The 22,343-nt window shown below is 36.4% G+C and overlaps 2 protein-coding genes across 15 annotated transcripts in view; one reads left to right on the forward strand and one right to left on the reverse strand.

The window, feature by feature from the left end:
* Positions 1-22,343, reverse strand: part of RALGPS2 (Ral GEF with PH domain and SH3 binding motif 2) — a 248,678-nt gene that overhangs the window by 49,793 nt on the left and 176,542 nt on the right. The window lies entirely within an intron of this gene.
* On the forward strand, positions 1,591-21,822 carry ANGPTL1 (angiopoietin like 1). The gene is made up of 4 exons (XM_023549236.2): positions 1,591-3,038; positions 18,098-18,291; positions 19,816-20,086; positions 20,721-21,822. The coding sequence occupies exons 1-4, from the start codon at positions 2,180-2,182 to the stop codon at positions 20,906-20,908; spliced, it is 1,512 nt and encodes a 503-aa protein (XP_023405004.2). The 5' UTR covers positions 1,591-2,179; the 3' UTR covers positions 20,909-21,822.

Raw genomic sequence — 22,343 nt, forward strand, 5'->3', positions numbered from 1 at the left:
CTATGGTATTTCTTGCTATGACTCAAAATTTTAAGTAATTTTCTAGGTTTTACATCTAACAGTAATTTAACTTGAGTAACAGAAATTTAAAACTGCTACACAGCTGGAATTATTTGAAAAGCAAAATTATTGATACATAAAAACCCCAAAATTGTCTTATAGATTGAGTAGAAAATATAAAATGTGATAGAAGTATGATGTAACTAGTTTATATTAACAAGAAAAAACATAATTACTTAAGAACACAATTAAAAGGCAAAAGTACAGATGACTTTTAGATAGAAATATTCTTAATAACCATAAACAAGAAGTTTCCTTCAATATTCCATCTGAAGGCTTTGTTTAATATTACAAGGATTACTAAAAAAATTACTAGTTGCCAATAGTAAGTTTTAATGCCAAAGACACTTTGGTATCATTTGGGGATTCTCTGGCCTTTTAAAAACTAAAGATAATAATGGCAGGAGTCATTAACAAGCAAATAACAGTAAAGCTAAGATTTTTCAACTTTGCTTTCATATCCTTTCCTCAAAGATTCAAAACTCCCTCGGCTGACTAAATACCGGGAGGATCTTTGCTAACCACGTATTTTCAAGGAATTCTGATAAAATTTCCAAGCAATAAAATTTCAGATGACCTGAAATACCTGTCATCTCTCTTTCTCTCTTTTGTTGTTCCTTGCTACGAAAAGTGGAGGACCTCTTTAAAGCCTCAATTCTTACTGAAGCCTTAGGCAATCATTTCATCTGAAACCCAAATCACACATATAACTACTTATCTCTTTTAAAAATATCTTTGGGGGACTAGATGGTTCTCAAGTCTTTTTTCAGAACATATTTCACAATCTAGAAAGTTCTATATCTAATGTATCCTCGATGCCTCATACATTTAAGTTCAGTGCCTCATGGCTGTTTTCAGTGCACGACACAGCCAGTAAATGCCTCTCTATGAGTTTACCATCTGAAAGGAACTAAATCCTGACTTTTATTTCTTCTCTCTACTAGCTGACAATTTAGCAACTATGAAGAAAAGGAGTACCGATAAAATTAACCCAATGCATGGAAACCATCCCCCTCCCACCCGCAAAAAAAAAAAAAATCAACAACCAAGCAAAGATGTAGATTTAAACTTAAGTACACTGTAACTAATTTATAACATTCTCTTGGGACCTAGGAAAATTTTAACATATACAGAACAGTTTTATGAGGTAACACAGATTTATGGATCTTTCCCTTTTAAAACTGAAAATATGTGGGAAAATATTAAATAAGAGAATGTTTTTAGAAAATGCCAACAGTAAGTGTATTTTTTAAACCAGCTCTTTACTCAATATATGAATTAAAGATTTAAGAGATCCATAGTTTTCTATGAAAAGTAAATGATGTAACTAGTCTACTACTCAAGAAATGTGGCTCCTTGCTCTGCTTTAGGGAACAACAGAATCACTACTTTTCTGAGGCTAAAGGAATTACATTTATTTTTTAAAAATAAACTTTCAGTTTTTGAAAAAATAAACTTTCAGTTTTCTCCTTTAAAAGCCCTGGTGGCGCAGTGGTTAAGAACTCGGCTGTGAACCAAGAGGTCAGCAGTTGGAATCCACCAGCCGCTCCTTGGAAACCCTATGGGGCAGCTCTACTCTGTCCTACAGGGTTGCTAATAGTTGGAATCGACTCATCGGCAACGGGTTTGGGTTTTTTTTTTTTTAAATAAATATAAAACCTTGACTAGTAAAAAGTCACGTGGCAACTTTAATACTGGTTAGGCAAGAATGTTTTAATTTATGCCTTGGGAACCACTGGGTACCATTTTCATAGTCTTAAGATAACAACGGAGGTCTTTAAAGGTAAGAAGAGTGTCTGATTAGGTCTCAAAAACACCAACAGCACCCAGCAGCGTGCCTTAATACACTATGGGCACCCACCAAAATCTGCTCAATGAGCTGGGGAACAAGAAGCATTACAACAAAGTGGTAGCTGAAGGAGCTATTCCCTGACATCTAATCCTTAAACAAATGCCAACACACTATAATTTAATCTTGAATTAAAGAAATTAAGAAAGTTACTTCTGGCATAGTTTGTTAATACCAATAGGTATTCAATTCTTACTTTAGATACTTTTTTATACTATCGACTTTCCAAAGTAGATTAATATTCATTCTTCTTACTTTTTCCCTTCCTTGATGTGCTTTTCTAAAGACGTCGTTGTACAGTCTCATTTCAAAATGAAGGCTTTTATCTGGATCTTAGGTGTGCTCTTGTTACTAATGAGCACTGAACATTGCAAAGGACAGTCCAAAATAAAAAAACCAACCCAGAGGAGATACCCTCGTGCTGCAGATGGTAAAGAAGAAACAAAGAAATGTGCATACACATTCCTGGTACCTGAACAAAAAATAACAGGGCCAATTTGTGTCAACACCAAAGGGCAAGATGCAGGTACCATTAAAGACATGATCACCAAGATGGACCTTGAAAACCTGAAGGACGTGCTCTCCAGGCAGAAGCGGGAGATAGATGTCCTGCAACTGGTAGTGGATGTAGATGGAAACATTGTGAATGAGGTAAAGCTGCTGAGAAAAGAAAGCCGTAACATGAACTCGCGTGTTACTCAACTCTATATGCAACTATTACATGAGATTATTCGTAAGAGGGATAATTCACTTGAACTTTCCCAGCTGGAAAACAAAATCCTCAATGTTACCACAGAAATGTTGAAGATGGCCACAAGGTACAGGGAACTAGAGGTGAAATACGCTTCCTTGACTGATCTTGTCAATAACCAGTCTGTGATGATCACTTTGTTGGAGGAACAGTGCTTGAGGATATTTTCCCGACAAGACACCCATGTATCTCCTCCTCTTGTCCAGGTGGTGCCACAACATATTCCTAACAGCCATCAGTATACTCCTGGTCTGCTGGCAGGTAATGAGATACAGAGAGATCCAGGTTATCCCAGAGATTTAATGCCACCACCTGATCTGGCAACTTCTCCCACCAAAAGCCCTTTCAAGATACCACCAGTAACTTTCATCAATGAAGGTGAGTGCTGCCTTACTGTTAAAAATGCAAGTATTAGGTTAATAGGTTTTGTGGCTTATAAAACAATTCGCCTCAGAATTGAACTTAAATACCTGCCCTGCTAGCTCTAAGGCTGTAAACAAGAAACAAACAAAAAAAACAAACCAAAACAAACCAAAAAACCCCAACCCACTGCTGTCCAGTCAATTCCAACTCATAGCACCTCTGAGGACAGGGCAGAATTGCCCCACAGGGTTTCCTAGGCTGTAATCTTTACAGAAGCAGACTGCCATATTTTCCTCCATTGGAGCGGCTGGTAGGTTGGAACCGCAACCTTCTGGTTAACAGTTGAGTGCCTAACCACTGTACCACCAGGGCTCCTAATCACTATGAGTCGGAATTTACTCGGAAGAAACAGGTTCTGAGGTTCTAGGAGTTTTTAAAAACTTTGCTTCTTTTGTAAAAAAACAACAAAAAAGTACAAGTCTTCTATTTGAATGTTCACCATCTAAATTAATGTTGAGACAGGACTTAGTCCAGGATCCAGTCCTAACTTCTGGATTACTGCTCTATAGCCATTCTATCAGCCTTTAGCTGGCTGCTCACTCTGCTCAACAATCCTTTTATTCACTGTCACCCTCCTCACAAGGAACATTAAAAAATCTGTTTTCATTCTCCTTAAGCCTGTAATTACACCTCCTCCTCCTGCCCACCCTCAGCAGATAACTCATCCATGCACACTACTCATCTACCACTGCAATTTTAATGTTCGGGTTCTGTGTTGGTTCATATCTTTAAAATATCTATACAAAACCCATGCCTTCTTGCCCTCAGCCTCAAGAGAAAAAGGTATCCCCTCCTATTTTCCAAGGCTAAACAAGCTACAGTTTGTGTCTTGTATCCAAGGGAGTATAAATAAATCTTCACTACCATTAAAAAAAAAAAAGGGCCAAAAGTTAAAAAAAAAAAAAAAAAGTATTAAGACACAGTTCACTCACTATTAAAAAGGCAGGACGTGAAACTTTATAAAAACTATGAAATAATTTTAAACAATAATGACAACAACAAAAGCAAAGAACAAAGACAGAGACTGGAAAGAAACACATCACCAAGTAGTTCTATCTTTCTGCAGCAGTGGATACCATTGACTGTTCACATCTCTGCTTTCCTGGGCTCCCGTATTATAATATTCTGACTCTTCTAACTTCTCTAGGTCTTTCACTGGCATCTTCTTCCCTCTCCTATGCCTTAAAAAGAGTCCTTGGGTGGAGCAAATGGTTAAGAGCCTTGACTACTAACTGAAAGGTGGGTGGTTTGAATCCACCCAGGAGCACCTTACAAGAAAGGCCTGGCGATCTACTTGCAAAAGATCACAGCCATTGAAAACCTCATGGAGCCCAGTTCTACTCTGACAAACATGGGGTCATCATGATTTGGAACTGACCTGATGGCAGCTTTTTCTTTTTTTTTTTGGTTGATGCCTTAAAAAGGCTTCCTTCAAGTTATCCCGCTTTAGAGGTCTCACTGACCTTCTTCAAGGCTTCACGTATCACCACTGCTCAGATGACTCCTGATTCTAAGCAAAGCTGGATGTTTGCATTTGGATGTTCTACCATGACCTCACATGCAGCTGCTTTCTTCTGTCAATCTTCAAGGCTTAACTCAAGTAATACCTTTAACGTTATGTCTTCCCAGATTCAAACGAACACCTACGAGGCTTTTATTCCAAATTGCTGACTATACACTTTGAACATGTTTTCTATGTCCTATTACACTGCATTTGTTTGTTTGTATATCTGTGTCCCTGCTAGACTGAACACTTTTGAAAGATAGCTGTCTTTTCATTTTTCCTCTCTCAAGCATCTAGCTAGGATTGTGTTTGGTATACTATACTCAGCATATTGTAGGCACTACAATAAATATTTGAGGAATAAATGAATGAACTAGTAACTAAACCAACCCCAAGATAATCTTTTTCCTAAACTTGTACTCTTCTTTTAGAAATAATAATTATTTAAAAAGTAATATATATTTAATGAAGAAAATCTAGAAAATATGAACACTCAGAAATAAACACGATTAACATCTGGCAATAACCTCAACGTCTTTTTTTTCCCTCTCTCACAAATACAGTAATCAGCATTCTTATAACTTTTTAAGTACATCTATGATTATATCCTAAGGGTAAATTTGTGTAAGTAAAATTGATGGATCAAAGGGTTAATACCCCCTTTTGCTATCTCTATTTTGACGTATGCTACTATCAGCTCCAGAATTAGCTTGGCTCAGCTCTGACACTTCCCTCTTGCCCCATACGTCCAATCAAATGAGTTCTATCCATTTCCGTTTTCAGTCTCTCATGTACATGTTCCTCATTTCTATTCAGAGCCACAATTCTAACTTAGATGCAAATGCTCTATGGCAGCAGCTAGAGGACAGAGACTTCCTGGGTTACCAGCTGTGTGATCTTACAGGAGGGGAAAGAGAAGGGATTGCTCTGTGCCTCAGTTTCCTCATCCGTAAAACAGGGATAAGAATAGTACTTACCTCATAGAGTTGAATACTTGGAAAGTGCTTAGTGTCTGGCACATGGTTAGCATTCATACTCAACAGCCTGCCAGCTGGTCTAACTCCTATTTCTCTTTCCATCAAAACATACACGGCCAAAGATTCGTCTACTTAAATCACTGTTTTGATCACATCGCAATTCTGCTCAGCAGTTCCACATTATAAACTGAAAAAGTCCAAACTGCTTAGAGTGGGTAGTGACTAACACGCCCCTCAAAAGAGCCAAGCCACTTCCCTTGCTTTTCTTTCACTAATTTCCCTCATGAAAAATATCTGCTCCAATAAAATAAATTCACTCATTGTCTCCGAAATATTTCCTGTGTTTTCTGCCTGTTCAAATTATAAGGCTCAGGCAAAACGGTAGCTGCTCACTGAAACCCTTGTAGACTCCCTCAGGCTTGAAATGACTGCTCCTCTCCATGACCATCTCTATATTCTGTAATATGCACACAGTATTTCTTGATATTCCTTCTTGAATTACCAATATCTTCACATGTACACACAGCATTTACATACACATCTAAATAAAATGCCTTCCAACTAGATGGACATTGTACCTTATTCGCACATGCTGAATAAATATTAATTGATTTGATAATACACTTTGTAGAGCTTCTTAAACCTGTCATTCCAAAAACTTTCATGAAAGTGCTTTAATACATTATATAGTTCCAGAGTCATTTTAATACTGTTCTCTCAGTAGTTACAGGTGAGAGTACTATTAAATTAGGTAAATGACTGTCATTATTAATATCCCCATATCCTTTGATTTCCAAAGGAAAAGTGTGTACAAAATGATCCACTGGGTACAGAAAGAAAATATTACATCTTTTATTTACTTTTTATATCCTTTGAAAAGTTATGTTTTTATATATGGTTTTAATGTGTATAATTTACCAATATAGTAGTTTTCGTATAAGCCAGACCCACTGCCCTCCAGTCGATTTCGACTCATGGCGACCCTACAGGACAAAGTAGAACTGCCACAATGAGCTGCTGATGGATTCGAGCTGCTGACCTTTTGGTTAGCAGCCATAGTTCTTAACCACTATGCCACCAGGGTTTCCAAGTTTGTGTATATAACTTAAAAACAAACATAACTGAGGTGTGTGGAGTTTTTTGAGACGTACAAATAAAACTATGGAGATAGCTGCCGTGGAGTATTCTACATGGGCCCTAAATCTTAAGTGGCTATCTGGTATCACCAATTAAAAGAAATGATAACCTTTCCTGTTATCCATTATTTATTTATTGTTAGAAATAAACATTAACTTTTTACTATCTTATTCTATAAACGTTAGGCTCTTAAATTCAAGGACGTAACTGATATGCCATAAGAATGTTCATTAATACAATAATGAATGTAAGGGAAAGAACCCGGAATTAAGAAATACGTTACCTTTGTTATGTGATGTTGGGTAAGTCATTTTGCCTGTCTCTCTTTGTTTTCTCACCTATAAAATGAGAGGGCTGGCTGGACTGGATAATTCTAATATCTCTTTCCACTTTTAATATTGTGATTCTTACCAAATGTAAATTACTACAAGCAGCAATAAACAGATTTAGTCTTTTTTTTAATATGCTCAAGTCTCTGCACATATTCTTCTGTCTGGGAAAAAATGTCTAAAGCTGTTTGGGTGCTTGCTCACAAAGGATAAAGATAGTGACTGCTGTACTTGGTATGCTCCTGGCACCAAGAAATCCCTACTACTGTACAAGATGGCATGTGGCCACTGTATTATTTAAGAAGCTGTTTAATTGACAGGCAATTTTATATTTTCTTTAAAAATTGTTATAAGAAAAATACACCTCAAAACAAGAAAGATGAACTTACAGCAAGTAATGAGATAACTCTATTAACGTAAAATAAATTATCTCCAGAAGCAATGTCTTCCCTGCCTTACAATGTTTGGGAATGTAACTACACATATGGCATTGATGACAAATTTGGATCAACCTAATTCTTAAGAGTTAATGTTACTCGGTGGCTTCATTTTGGGTTACTCTTCTATAGAATGAAACATTAATGTTTTACAAATGGTATATTTATAAAAAGAAGGTAATTTCTCGTAGCTGAATGGTATTGACAAAGTTCCTTTGCTATACACTGGAGCACAGATCTGAATATCAAGAAACTTGGATCTGGCAAAGCTTTTCTGAGGCCCAGTTGCCTCTTTTGTAAAAGAGATTGTTGTCACAGATGAGGCGATGCATGCAGAAGTGCTTTGTGGACAGTCTATCATGCGTTATTACACTTTTTCGCACACCTCCCTGTTAACGTTCTTTGCCTTGCTATACTGGTGTCGAATATGAGGACATAAAAGGTAAGCTTACAAAAGTAAAACTTGATAAGCAAAGACATTAAAAACTAAAAATGTGCTTTTTAGTGGGTAAGGTCCCTGGGTGGTGCAAATGGTTTGGGCTCGACTACTAATTGAAAGATTGGCAGTTTGCATTCACAGAGTGGCAATGTGGAAGAAAGGCCTGGAGATCTACTTCCAAAAGACCACAGCCACTAAAAACCCTAGGGAATGCAGCTTTACTCTGAAACACATGAAGTTACCATGAGTTAGAATCAACATGATGGCAATGGGTTTTGGTTTTAGTGGGTAATAATTTTAAAACACCAAATATTTACTTTTTAAAATTGCTTCCCATGAGCAAATTTTTAGATGCAATTGGTTTCAATGGAATATTTATATTAATACTTAAAAAAATAGAAACACACACAAAAAAACCCCAAATTAAAGAAGATTGGTCAAGTAAAGAGGCTAGTAGAATAATGATTATATTAACTAGTTATGAAAAAATAACTGATAAACTCTTTAACAATTTCAAGAGTAAAAGCTTGTTAACTGCAGTTTGGAGCCCTGGTGGCTCAGTGATTAAGAGCTCAGCTGCTAACCCAAGGCTGGCAGTTTTGAATCCACCAGCAGCAACTTGGAAACCTTACGGGGCAGTTCTACTGTTTCCTACAGGGTTGCCCTGAGTTGGAATTGACCTGATGGCAACAGGTTTGGCTTGGTTTTTCGGGTAACTGCAGTTTAGACTTAGAGGTTAATAGACTGTTGTTATTTTTATTATTACAAGAAAGAATCTATTATCACTCTGGAAAGTATCTGCCTCAAACTTCCCACTCCAGATATGCTGTTGAATATATCTAGCTTATAGTTAACTTATAACCTAATTAAAAAGTTTACCTCTCTAAAGATTTTACTTGCTGACCAATTATTTGAAAACTCTAAACTGGTCATCTTTTTTGTGTCCTGTTTTTCCTGTCACGAACAGCACAGGATTGGGACAAAGGAATAAATGAGAAATTTACAGTGAAATGGGAAGGATTTTCCTTGTAATTTTAAGTAGTTAAAAAAGTTCTTTTTATAGAAAAAGAGAAGGTATGTTAAACAACGAAGCTGGTAATTTTCTATCAGCTGTTGAAGACTTCCTGTTAAGCAATGTTCTTTATGGTACAGAGAAAGCAGTAAAGCATTTAATACGAGAATGATTTGTAATCTAAATCTAGATCAGAAAAGAAGATATACAAGTAATGTTGAAAAAATATTTCTGCCAAGATCAACACCATAGACTAAGACATGTTAATGGTATATTTGTAAAAATAAATCTAAGTAACAGTAAATTTTAATATTTACTACTTTCACTGAGAAGAAAGTAGATGTATACCCCATATCCACTGCCATAGTGTCTATTCCTACCCACAGTGACTCTATAGAACAGAGTAGAACTGTCCCATAGGGTTTCCAAGGCTGTGAATCTTTACAGAAGCAGACTGCCACATCTTTCTCCCACAGAGCAGCTGGCGGGTTCGAACTACCGACCTTTTCATTAGTAGCTGGGTGCATAACCACTGCACTACCAGGGCTCCTTCTTAAAGTAGATTGTAAGCATGGCTAATTTTATCCATATGTTCTAGAAAAGGGTTTCAAGTAAGTTTTCCTACGGCTTTGTATCAACTAAGTCTGACAGGCATCCAACTTGCAAACATGAAACTCACTAAAAAATAAGCTGAAAACTAAAGTTGAAGACAATCAAATTTGCACAAATTGAAGTCTTATCAAATAAAAGCTAGATTCAGAAAACCTAGAATTCTCCAATTTGCTTAAACATCTGAGTACCTGTTTACCCACAGCTGTTGAGCCTATTCTGACTCATAGGACTCTGACCGTACAGGACAGAGTAAAACTGCCCCATAAGGTTTCCAAGACTGTAAATCTTTACGGAAGCAGACTGCCACATCTTTCTCCTGCAGAGCGGATGGTGGGTTCAAACTGCTAACCCTTCTGTTAGCAGCCAAGTGCTTAACCACTGTGCCACCAGGGCTCCCTGAGTGCTAATAGCAGAAAAGGAGTCTAGCTCTATGGAACAAATGGTATTTTACAAAAATTTCACAAACTTTCAAAACTTTAATATTTCTGAATATTTCACAGCAACCAAATTACCTAATGAAAAGTCCAACTTTTGAATATATATTTAAATATAAAATGTTAACTGTCAAGCTATATATACTTAAATCAGTGCAAAGCAAACATTTACAAAAGTGACATTCACAGACAGAGTAAGCAAATTTCTGAAACCTGAGAAATATTTTGTACATTACAACAAAACCACTTCATGTGTGCATTAACTACAATACTGATAGGTTTTAAAATAAGACCAACACTCCTTAGATATTCTTGATTATCCCGAATGACAGGAAAAAAAAAAATCTGGCTAATTTTAGAAATAACCAGGATGACAGCCATCTCAAACCAAAGCAATTTCAAACCGATTCAACTCTATGACTTACCTCAAGAGCTCAAAAGTACCACTCTTCTCCATTTACATTTAATACATACTGAACTTGTAACTTCTCTGATACTAATCCATGCCTCTGCACATGTCACCCATGTGTGGCCTTGATCAGGTTCCTTTTCCCAATGGCCTACCTCCTACTCACCCATTCAAACTCAGCTCAGATGTAGGTAGATTCTGTTGCCTACCTCTTCCCTGCAAATCTTGGTTAGCTGTTTCTCCTATATGGTCCCATGTGCACTGCACAACTCCACCAAAGTACTTATTATAGAGAATTATCTTGCCACTTTCCCCACCTCCCACTTGGCTGTAAGGCTATTTATCTTTTGAGCCTAAAACAGTTTTTAGCCTATAATATATGCAGACATTTCTTGAAAAAAATAGCGAAGAAATTCTGGAAACCATTGTGGCTACCAGAAATCATTTAGTTCAACAAATAGCTGAGTGCCTAAGTGGGTTCAAACTGTGAATACACAACCAGAAGATACAGTCCTTGCCTATGGGAAGTCCTACAAGTAAACAAATGAATATATTACCATGCATTACACAAAATCATCTAGTATGGACTTGGGAATCATACTCTACTTTTCCTTCCATCTCACTCCCACATATGAAATTATGATTCCTTCTTTGACTTGGCTACAATGCTGTTGCTCATATGGGGTCAGTAAAAAAAGGGAATGATATCAGTAAAACGAAGAGGTTGAATTGGTTCATATGGGATTTTCCAAAGTTTTTTACCACAAGTAACTACAGCTAAAATCAGCTGTTATTTCTAGGGCGTGATACTGCAGAATGTAGTTTTTCAGAAATAATTATTTCACTACAGTAGGAATAACTGCACATTCATTTTTAGTTAGCTACATTAAATTTATTAAACAAACATATATTCCCTAGGAACTAGTATATGTCAAGATCGGCAATAAAGAAGGGAATTAACAGTTACTGACGATGACTACTTTGTTAAACATTGTGCTAAGGGCTCTGAATACATTATCATTTAAATTCATGAACTAAGAAAGTAGAGAATTTAAAAATGATAATTCATGTTGAATTTAAATGGACTGTGATTTAATTTATGGCCAGGGTGATAAGCTCAAAACATTATCTTTATTATAGTCCTCCCCCGTTTCAAAACAGACTAATAAACTAATATCTTCATGAACCAAAAACCAACCCCAGTGCCGTCAAATCAACTCCGGCTCATAGTGACCCTATAGGACAGAGTAGAGCTGCCCCACAGAGTTTCCAAGGAGCGCCTGGTGGATTCGAACTGCCGAGCCTTTGGTTAGCAGCCATAGCACTTAACCATTACGCCACCAGGGTTTCCTCTTCATGAACATGAAGCATAAATTCTTAACAAAATTTTATCAAACTGAATTCAATAATACGTATAAAAAGGATAACGCACCATGACCAAATCAAGTTTACCCCTGGAATAAAAGGTTAGTTGAACATTCAAAATATAATCAATAGTCCAGTCAATGGGGAAGGAATAGTCTCTTCAATAAATGGTGCTGTGACAACTGGGTTTCCACATGCAGAGGAATGAAGCTGGTCCCCTACCTCATGCCATAGATGAAAATTGGCTCAAACATGGATCTGTGACCTCAATCTAAGAGCTAAAACCATAAAATTCAAAGAAAACAGAGGAGTAAAACTTCAGGACCTTGTTTTTAACGGTGGATTTTCAGATACAACACCAAAACCACATGTAACAAAAGAAAAAATAAATTAAACTTCATCAAAATAAAAAATTTGTGCATCAAAGGTCTTTATCAAGAAAGCAAAAAGACTCTACAAAACAGGAGAAAATATGTGGAAGTCATATATCTGACTTAAAGTTTAATATCCAGAACATATGAATAACTTCTATAATTCAACAACAAAATGACAAACAACCAATTTAAAAATGGGCAAAGGATCTGAATAGACGTTTCTGCAAAGAAGATATTGAGATGGCCAATAAGCACATGAAAAGCTACCCAGCATCATTAGTCATTAGAGAAATGCAAATTAAAATCACAATCAGGTATCACTTTATACCGAATAGAATGACTAGTATTAAAAAAAAAAAAATGGAAAATTAGTGTTAGTAAGGATGTGGAGAAATTGGGAACACTTGCTGGTGGGAATGTAACATGGTGCAGCCACTGTGGAAAAGTCTGTCAGTTCATCCGAAAGTTAAACACAGAATTACCATATGACCTAGTAATTCCACTCCGAGGTATACACCCAAAAGAAGTGAAAGCAGGGTTCAAACAGATACTTGTACACCAATGTTATTGCAGTATTATTTACAACAGCTAAAAAGGTAGACACAACTCAAACGTCCATCAGCAAATGAACGAATAAACAAAATGTGGTATATACAAACAATGGAATATTATGCAGCCATAAAAAAGGAAGTTCTGATACATGCCATGACGTGGATGATCCCTGAAAACCTTATGCTGAATGAAGTAAATCATACATAAACCAAATATATGATCCCACTTATATGAAATATTAAAATAAGCAAATGCAAAGAGACAAAGTAGATTAGTAGTCACCAGGGGCTGGAGGACGGGTGAATGGAGAGTTATGGCTTAATGGGAGAAGTTTCCATTCAGGGTAGTGAAAAAGCTTTGGAAATTAACAGCCGTCATGGTTGTACAGTACTGTAAATATAATACCACTGAACTGTACATTTAAAATCACAAATTTTGTTATATAAATTTTACCACAATAAAAAAGAAAATATAATTAGTATAATTCACGGTATTAATAAACAAAAAAGAAAAACCATACGATCATCTCAGTAGATACCAAAAAGGTCTCTGACAAAATCCAAAATCCATTCATGATAAAAACAAACTAGGCATAGAAGGGAACTTTCTCCTTTTAATTGGATTGGAAAACTTTAATTAAGGAAAATATTTTATTCTTTGGTAAACAACCATTTGATTTTAATTTTACCAAAGTTTTAATTTACAACATCTCAAATACCATTGATAGCTACAACACTACTTAAAGAAGTTTAAAAGGCCGGTCCCCTTTTTGGTATGGCAGTTTAAGCTATTGGACCGATCCTTCTGCAGGTAACAAATACTGAGTCTTTACAAAATACAAAAAATAACTACCTGAAGGCACTAGGAAGTGAACAAAATGTGCAGACAGATCCTGGAGGAAAGTATATAGTTGGAAGCAAAGACACAGAGTGAGTTCCCATCTTGGCTTTTAACCTACGGGCAGGCTGCAGTCTCTCAGGCCTGAAGAACAGAGTGTGGGGCACCCACCAATAAAAAAAAAACCCAAAAAACCCAAACCTGATTCCAACTCCTAGTGACCCTATAGGACAGAGCAGAACTGCCCCATAGAGTTTCCAAGCAGCAGCTTGTGGATTCAAACTTCCAACCTTTTGGTTAGCAGCCCAGCTATTAACCACTGGCACCCACAGCCACTATAAAGTGAAGAGAAATCCTGGAAAAGAGAGATCCAGTGAGGGAGAGCCAAAAATTCTGTGTATAACCTCTGCCTGAACCTGCGGCTGAGCCCTGAACCATGCCTACGTGGGATAAATTGCAAGGATAACAGAACTAAACAGAGAATTGAGCTGCTGTCCAAGAAATAGAGTTAACAGTTTGAGTCCAAACCAAGTTAACTGCTGGCACAATGATTAAGTGCTTGGCTGCTAACTGAAAGATTGGTGGTTCAAACCCACCAGCTGCTCAGCAGGAGAAAAGGCCTGGAGATCTGCTCCCGTAAAGATTGTACTACAGCCTAGAAAACCCCACAAGGCAGCTCTACTCTGTCACATAGGGCCACTAGGAGATGGAATCATCTCGATGGCACCCAACAGCAACTAAACAAAAAAGTCAGTACTCTTCAAAAGAATACAGCAGAATCTAGAGTCTCCGCAAAATAATTTTCACAATGTCTGAGATACTAAGCAAAAATTTTTGTCAACATGAACAAACAGAAAAAATGTGATGCATTCTAAATAGAAACACCAATTAACAGAGACCAAACCTGAGGTAACCCCGATTGCAATTAGCAGATGAGAATTTTAAAGCAGTTACTGTAACTGTGTTCCATGCCTTGAAGGGAAATACGTTCATAATGAATACAAAGATGGGAGGTATTAGCAAAGAAATTGTAAAAAGCGAATTGAAATTGTAGAATTAAAAAATACAATACCAGAAATAAATATATCCCAAGAAAGGAAGCATAAGTCTTTCCAGTTTTTCAAATTTATTAGCTATCTGTGGTGTCAGTGGTCACTGAACTATCATATAACCTAACAGAAATGTCAATGAAACAAAATAACTTAAAACTCGTGATTTTTCTTGCTCTTTCCATGTGGTTTTCAATTTCCTTGTATTTGAAATGAGAAAGCAAATTAACTGATTCATTTATTTAAAAAAAAATTGACAGCCCTACTAATATGTAAGACTCTGATGACATGAACGTAGAAGAAAAAGCCAAACAAAAACAGTCTTTGTCTTCAAGCAGCAATTCATAATCTTTCTAAGAACCCCTTCTAATAATATAGTTCTGAAACTATTTAATGACAAGAAATTTATCTTAATAAGGCCCCAAAGGGACCCTTTATATTCTTGGCACAGTATACATAACACATCTCTCAAAATCTCAACAATCCACAATATGATTATAGTACAGATTTTCTTGTTAGAAGTTACGTGACTAAACTTTATCTCCATATAATTTCTTAAAAATTATACATGTCAGGATTTAAAAATTTATAGTAAACTGTAAAATGTGACAACTGGAATTTCAACGCTTTTAGTTTGTTCTAATAAATCTTTGTAAGGATTTTTTTTTTCCTCACAAAGATCTATTAGAACAAATTAAAAACATTGAATTTTTATGAGGATTTTTCTGTTTTGTTTATGTTGAGGTGCAATCCATACTGATGGCTGTGGTCTTTGATCTTCATTAGTAAGTGCTTCAAGTCTAGACCAATGAGCAACATCACAATAATGGAGAAAATATTTAAGTTCTCAAGGATTTCATTTTACTTAGATCCACAGTCAACAGCCTCAGAAGCAGCAGTCAAGAAATCAAATGACGCATTGCATTGGGTAAATTTGGGGCAAAGGACCTCTTTAAAGCGTTGAAAGCAAAGATATCACCTTGAAGACTAAGGTGCGCCTGACCAAAGCCATGGTATTTTCAATCGCATCATTGCATGTGAAAGCTGGACAATGAATAAGGAAGACCGAAGAAGAACTGACGCCTTTGAGTTGTGGTGTCGGCGAAGAATATTGAATATACCATGGACTGCCAAAATAATGGACAAATCCGTCTTGGAAGAAGTACAACCAGAATGCTCCTTAGAAGCAAGGATGGCGAGACTGCGTCTTATACACTTTGGACACGTTGTCAGGAGGGATCAGTCCCCGGAGAAGGACATCATGTTTGGCAAAGTAGAGGGTCAGCAGAAAAGCGGAAGACCCTCAATGAGGTAGACTAACACAGCAGCTGCAACAACGAGCTCAAGCATAACAATGATTGTAAGGATGGCACGGGACTGAGCAGTGTTTCATTCTGTTGTGCACAGGGTCGCTATGAGTCGGAACCGACTTGATGGCACCGAACAACGACAACAGATCTTTAGGGTAATTCTTATTTCTGAATCACTTAATGTATTTTGCATGCTTTTAAAAAACAACGGTCATTTTTCTTTAGACTGAAAAAGTGTAGAAATCACAAATTCAAGAGTCACATACTGTACAAATGATTTTCCAAAATGTTTTGTCGTTTTAAAAGATTTGAAGCATTTATGAGTGCATGAAGACACAGGAAGAGAATATACACAACTATGAAATAACGCAGGAGCAAGTGTAACACAGCAGTCCAGAGCATGGATCCCAGGAGAGAAAGGAATGGGTTTAAGACAAGAGTTGATCACCTTCTAAGAATCATGACCTTATGCCAACTAGTTAATTGTTCCATCTATAGAACACCTGGAAACCATCACAGGGTCATTGTACAGAGTAAACAGATTACTATCGATGATATATATTTGATATAATTCTTTAGAAAGGGATTTTGGCTGACATTTTCTGAGTATACTCTTATGGAGTATTAGTAAGTGCTGAATGGGGGAAATTTTTAAAAGATTCTGTAAGTCTGAGAAACTCTGGTTTATTTCAGGGCTTCTCAGTCTTTAATATGTGAATATAGAGTGAAACCTGTGTGAGCCAGAACGCTGACAGGACTGCCTTGTTTTTCTAGGTCTCCCAAGTTTCCGCCTTTGACAGGGTACAGTCTTACTACTTCTATCGCTCATTTTAGTGGAAAAATATTTGTTTTCCTTCTCTGACAGGTTCCTGCCTTATACAGGTTCCACTTTCACAGGTTTTACTGTAAATTTTGAATTTCCAAGATGGGAATATAATATTTATCATTTCTAAAACTTAACTGGCCATGGTACCTCGTTTTCACTGAGTATCTCAAGGGACCAATGTTCCACTGAAATCAAATTTTGAAAACTATAAATCGGTCACTATAAATAGTTGGAAAAGTATTTATATCCCCTTAATCCAGTAGATCAATCCTTCAGTATTTTTATAATGTGAAAAAAGTTAAGGCAACAAGAAAGAAGACACTCTGCACTGTTACTTAAAATAGTAAAATTCAGATGAAATCTCAAATGATAGAAGAATAAACATTTATATATCAACTTAAAGGACTATTATACAACTACTCGAAGTAGCCAGAATGGAGACTACAGCCCCGTGGAAAAGATTGTTACAATAAAGAGACAGAACCCAGCTTTCTATGCATGTTACAATTATAACAATATAAATATGTCTGTGTATGAACAACACTTACAGGCTAAGTTCGTGTTCCAGGTAGTGGGTCTGGAGTAATTCTTTTTTTTTTTTTGGTTTAAGTTTTATAAAATGTTGCTGAATACGATGAGTAAAAACTGGTAATTCTAAAGAAAGACATGCAGGTAAGAATCTTGACTAAAACTGTTTTAATGTGGCTCTTTTCACAGTAAGTTTCCTGGCTGTTGTTGTTAGGTGCTATTGTGTCAGTTCCGACTCACAGCGACCCTACGTACAACAGAACGAAACACTGTCCGGTCCTGCACCATCCTCACGATTGTTATGTTTGAGTCCAGTGTTGCAGCCACTGTGTCAATCCATCTCACTGAGGATATTCCTCTTTTTTGCTGACCTTCTACTTTACCAAGCATAATGTACTTCTCCAGGGACTGGTCCCTCCTGATAACATGTCTAAAGTATGTGAGACGTAGTCTCGCCATCCTTGCTTCTAAGGAGCATTCCGGTTATACTTCTTTCCAAGACAGATTTGTTCATGCTTTTAGCGGTCCATGGTACATTCAACACTCACCAACACCACAATTCAAAGGCGTCAATTCTTCTTTGGTCTTCCTTATTCACTTTCCAGCTTTCGCATGCACATAAGGCAACTGAAAACACCAGGGCTTGGGTCAGGCACACCTTAATCTTCACGGTGACATCTTTGCTTTTCAACACTTTAGAGATCTTTTGCAGCAGAATTGCCTGGTGCAACGCATCTTTTGATTTCTTGACTGGTGCTTCCATGAGTGTTGACTGTGGATCCCAGTAATATCCCTGACAACTTCAATCTTTTCTCTGTTTATCATGATGTTGCTTCTTGGTGCAGTTGAAATTTCCTGGTAATCAATGATATTTAAACTACAGGACCATTCAAAGACTGTCAGCGAGCGAAGGAAGCTGGGCATTCAGTCAGTGGGATTTATGTGATTCAGCCTGAAAACAGCAAGGAACCGGTGCAGTTATGGTGCGAGAACAGTCTGGACCCTGGAGGTTGGACCGTTGTTCAGAAAAGAACAGACGGCTCTGTCAACTTCTTCAGAAATTGGGAAAATTATAAGGTAAATCAAAGACTGAAACTTGGGGGAGGTAAAGCAACGCAGTTTTTGTAATAGTGGCCATTTCTATGTCATAAACAAGACAGAGTTAAAAGATAACTATCCGTACATTTTTCATTATCTACCTTCGTCAAAAAGGTAATTCTCATCTTAAGATTTAAAGTCAAAATTAAAATGTAAAATAAGAAAACTGAAAATAAACTGTAAAATGCCCCCTTTGAATCTGGATGACTTTTAAAATACTTTGCAAAGACTACTCTTAATTCTACTTTCTAAGAAGACTTAGACTTTCTTTTTTTGTTTGTTAGTTTATTACTTGATGGTAATACAACGTATAGGACTTCCAGAAAATGATCTCCTTTCTTGGACTAGTTACCTCTGTTTATTAAACCACCATGCTGGAGCTGGTGTTGTTGGCAAGTGATACACACCTGCGCCTTCATGTAGCCCTAAAATCAAGGGACACCAGTTTGGGGAAGGTGAAGAATTGGTCTTCACTGTTAATTTTGATGTTGATCATGTGGATCTCATGAGTGGTTCATAACTTTCACAATTTAAGGATGGCAGACGCAAGAGATAAAATTAAGATGCTTAACCAAACTGCAGTCTTTCTTATTAGAAATCACATTTAATAGGCCATATTAGCAATGTATTTTAGCTGATGTTTCTAAGAGCTTAACAAAAAATGCTTGGCTTACTTTTTATCTGTCTACTCTTATTTATATTTTCTAGATGGTTAATCCCCCATTTAAAACTGTAAAGTAACATATGATGACTCATTCTCAGGGGAAATCTTACTGGCAGCTACAAACGGGACATTAACACTCCCATGTCAGAGCTGTATAAATTTCTGAGCACACAGCTAGCATAAATGGGTGGGGGGGGGACCCTCAACACGTTCCCCCTGAAGATACATCTGAAGTGTTACGATCAGGTTACCGAATCTTCTATCTCGCTGTATACCTGCAGTGCCAAATGCTTATTGAAATGGGATAATCATTTATTTTTTCAAACATTAATTAAAAAATTTTCAAAGGTAAAACTCTGAAGTTACTACTTTATCTTCTTATATTTACTACTCTGACTTAAAGAAGATCAGTTGTTCTAAAACAGATTCTAAGATTTTTATGGAATGATCATTATTAATCTGCTAGACATCCTTTTTGTTTCAGAAAAAAAAAAAAAAAACTTTGGTGCTTTGTATGACATAGACCAGGAACCCTTTTTAAGGATCTGGGGTTCATTGATGAATGTTTTTTGTAGCTATGAATAAATTTCATTATCTTTTGCTTTTCTTTTATTGACAGGTTTTGAAACTAGCTGTGCAAATAAATTCTGATATATTAAGAGAAAGCAAAATAAAAGTGATTATGTGGGGCTTATAAGGATCAGGTGACCAACTAAAATGGAAGCTTACATCACCACTTAAATGATCAATACCTTAATGCTATCAAATGTTTAAAATATATATATATGTTTAATATCTCCACATTCATTTACATGCTCATGATCTTCGTTTATTAACAGAAAGGGTTTGGAAATATTGACGGAGAATATTGGCTCGGACTAGAAAACATCTATATGCTTAGCAATCAAGATAATTATAAGTTGCTGATTGAATTAGAAGACTGGAGTGATAAAAAGGTCTATGCAGAATACAGAAGCTTTCGTCTGGAACCTGAAAGTGAATTTTATAGACTGCGCCTGGGAACTTACCAGGGAAATGCAGGGGATTCTATGATGTGGCACAACGGTAAACAATTCACAACACTGGACAGAGATAAAGATATGTATGCAGGTGAGTAAGACAAAACTAACTGTTGTAGGTACTGGGGATAGAGCAGTGAAAACATTCTTGTCCTCTTGGGCTTACACTCTGGGAAGAGGAGACAAAACGATTTGTCAGATGGCGATACATATGCCAGGAAAAGATAAAACCAAGTGAGGGAATGGGTGCTAGGGGATAAGGTGGGTGCTATTTTATATGGGGTGGCCAAGAAAGCCTATCTAAGAAGGTAACATATGAATAAAGACCTGAAGGGAGTGAGGGAGGCAAGCCATTTGGATTTATGGGGTAATGGGGCAGAAGCATTTCTTAGCAACTCCGTATCTTTCCAATCTCTCCCTTTCTGCCTCTCTTACATACAAACATTGCTTGCATTTTATGTACTCTGCTACCTAGAAAATTAAATCTATTAAAAAAACATGCAGTAAGTAAGCAAAGGGCAAAATAAAAAAGGCAATTCTAGTAATCTTTCAAAGAGTTGGTACTTAAGCAACAGCGACAGAATACATAAAGAAAGAAAACTAAGTAAATGAAATCAGGAAGTTCAAATTAAATTGTTCCAAAGGTAGAATAAGTTTTCACTGGTTTGTAGAGTGCCACATTTAGAATAATCTTTTGTTTTGGTATCTCTATTTTTTCCTCAAAGGAAACTGCGCCCACTTTCATAAAGGAGGGTGGTGGTACAATGCCTGTGCACATTCTAACCTCAACGGAGTATGGTACAGAGGAGGCCATTACAGAAGCAAACACCAAGATGGAATTTTCTGGGCTGAATACAGGGGTGGGTCCTACTCCTTGAGAGCAGTTCGGATGATGATCAAGCCTATTGACTGAAAAGAGACAGTTTCCAATTTAAAATGACACAGAACTCTGTATTTTCCAGTTCTTAAAAATGTAAATGTTATATGTATATTATTTCACACAATTTCTACAGATACAAATTTTAAAATGAATTTTACTATAACTATAAAAAGGGATCTATGAATACTGCTTTGTCTTCCTCCTTCAATATACTGCAGGTGATTATTTCTACCCATGTCCTAGTTATTTCACAAATTATATCGACTAAATCAGGCAGTTTGCTCCTAAAATGTAAATATTTGCCACAGTGTAAAACAAATATTAGCTTTATTTTAAACCAAAATTGAAAACATGTTCTAGATCCTTAACAATTTATTTAAAAACTTTACAAGATTGCTTGAATTTCCAAGGGAAAAATAATTTTAAGATTTCAACCAAGCAGTACATTTTATTTATAAAAATATAGACAGGAAATTAGAGAGAAAACTCTATAGTTTTGCCAATAGAAAATATGTTTTGCATGGAATAAAAACTATTTCAAATCGAATTTGTGCCTTTCACATAAACCAGTGAAATGTGAATTCTTGGCAATAAATTCTATGCTGATATTCTCAAGAGTTAAGTGACCCACTGCATTAAACTAACACTTTTAAAAACAAACAAAATGCATAAATAATGCATGCATTATTTAAATGGTTAATTTATAAACATAGAAATACACAAATGACTTTCTCAATATTCATATAATTTGCTGAAGTCCCAAATCTCCTGAAATGTACTTTATGTTATAAAGTCAGGAAAAATAAAAGTTTAGAATACTTAGAAGGTCAAAGATTTTACGATCTGATTTTTAATTTTAAGCTTATGTATTAATACTCTCCCCCCCACCCCGATATATTGGTTCTTACTACAAAAGAAAAAAAAAAACAAACCTGCCTGGTATTCAAGTTAGAAGCTTGGTTAACTTTACGGGTGTTACAAAAGACAAACAAACTCTTAGCCATCAAGTTGATTCTGACTCATAGCGACCATACAGGACAGAGTAGAACTGCCCCATAGGGTTTCCAAGGAGCACCTAGTAGATTTGAACTGCTGCCCTTTGGGTTAGCAGCTGAACTCTTAACTATCATCATGCCAACACGGTTTCCACAGGTATTACAGGTGGAACTAAAACAACTTCAGAAATTCTCAGAATTTTTTAATACTGAGATTCAACAGCTAAGAGCAGAATCTATGGTGGTTTGGCTAGTTTAATTTGCTAATTCCATTTTATAGTGTCTGTGACTAATGCTTAGCTTCACATGGTCTTTAACTCATTTTTGCAATCAATCCCTTTATTGGTAAACTTCTGGAACAATTTCCTTCCAGCAACATGTTCACTACTTAGAACTACCTTCTCTTAAATCATTTGTGAAGCTAAAATTTTAGGGAAATCTCATGAGTTTTGCTCAAGTAGAAAGACTATCCA

Source organism: Loxodonta africana, chromosome 25, assembly GCF_030014295.1.
Source record: "Loxodonta africana isolate mLoxAfr1 chromosome 25, mLoxAfr1.hap2, whole genome shotgun sequence".
Classification (NCBI taxonomy): Eukaryota; Metazoa; Chordata; class Mammalia; order Proboscidea; family Elephantidae; genus Loxodonta; species Loxodonta africana.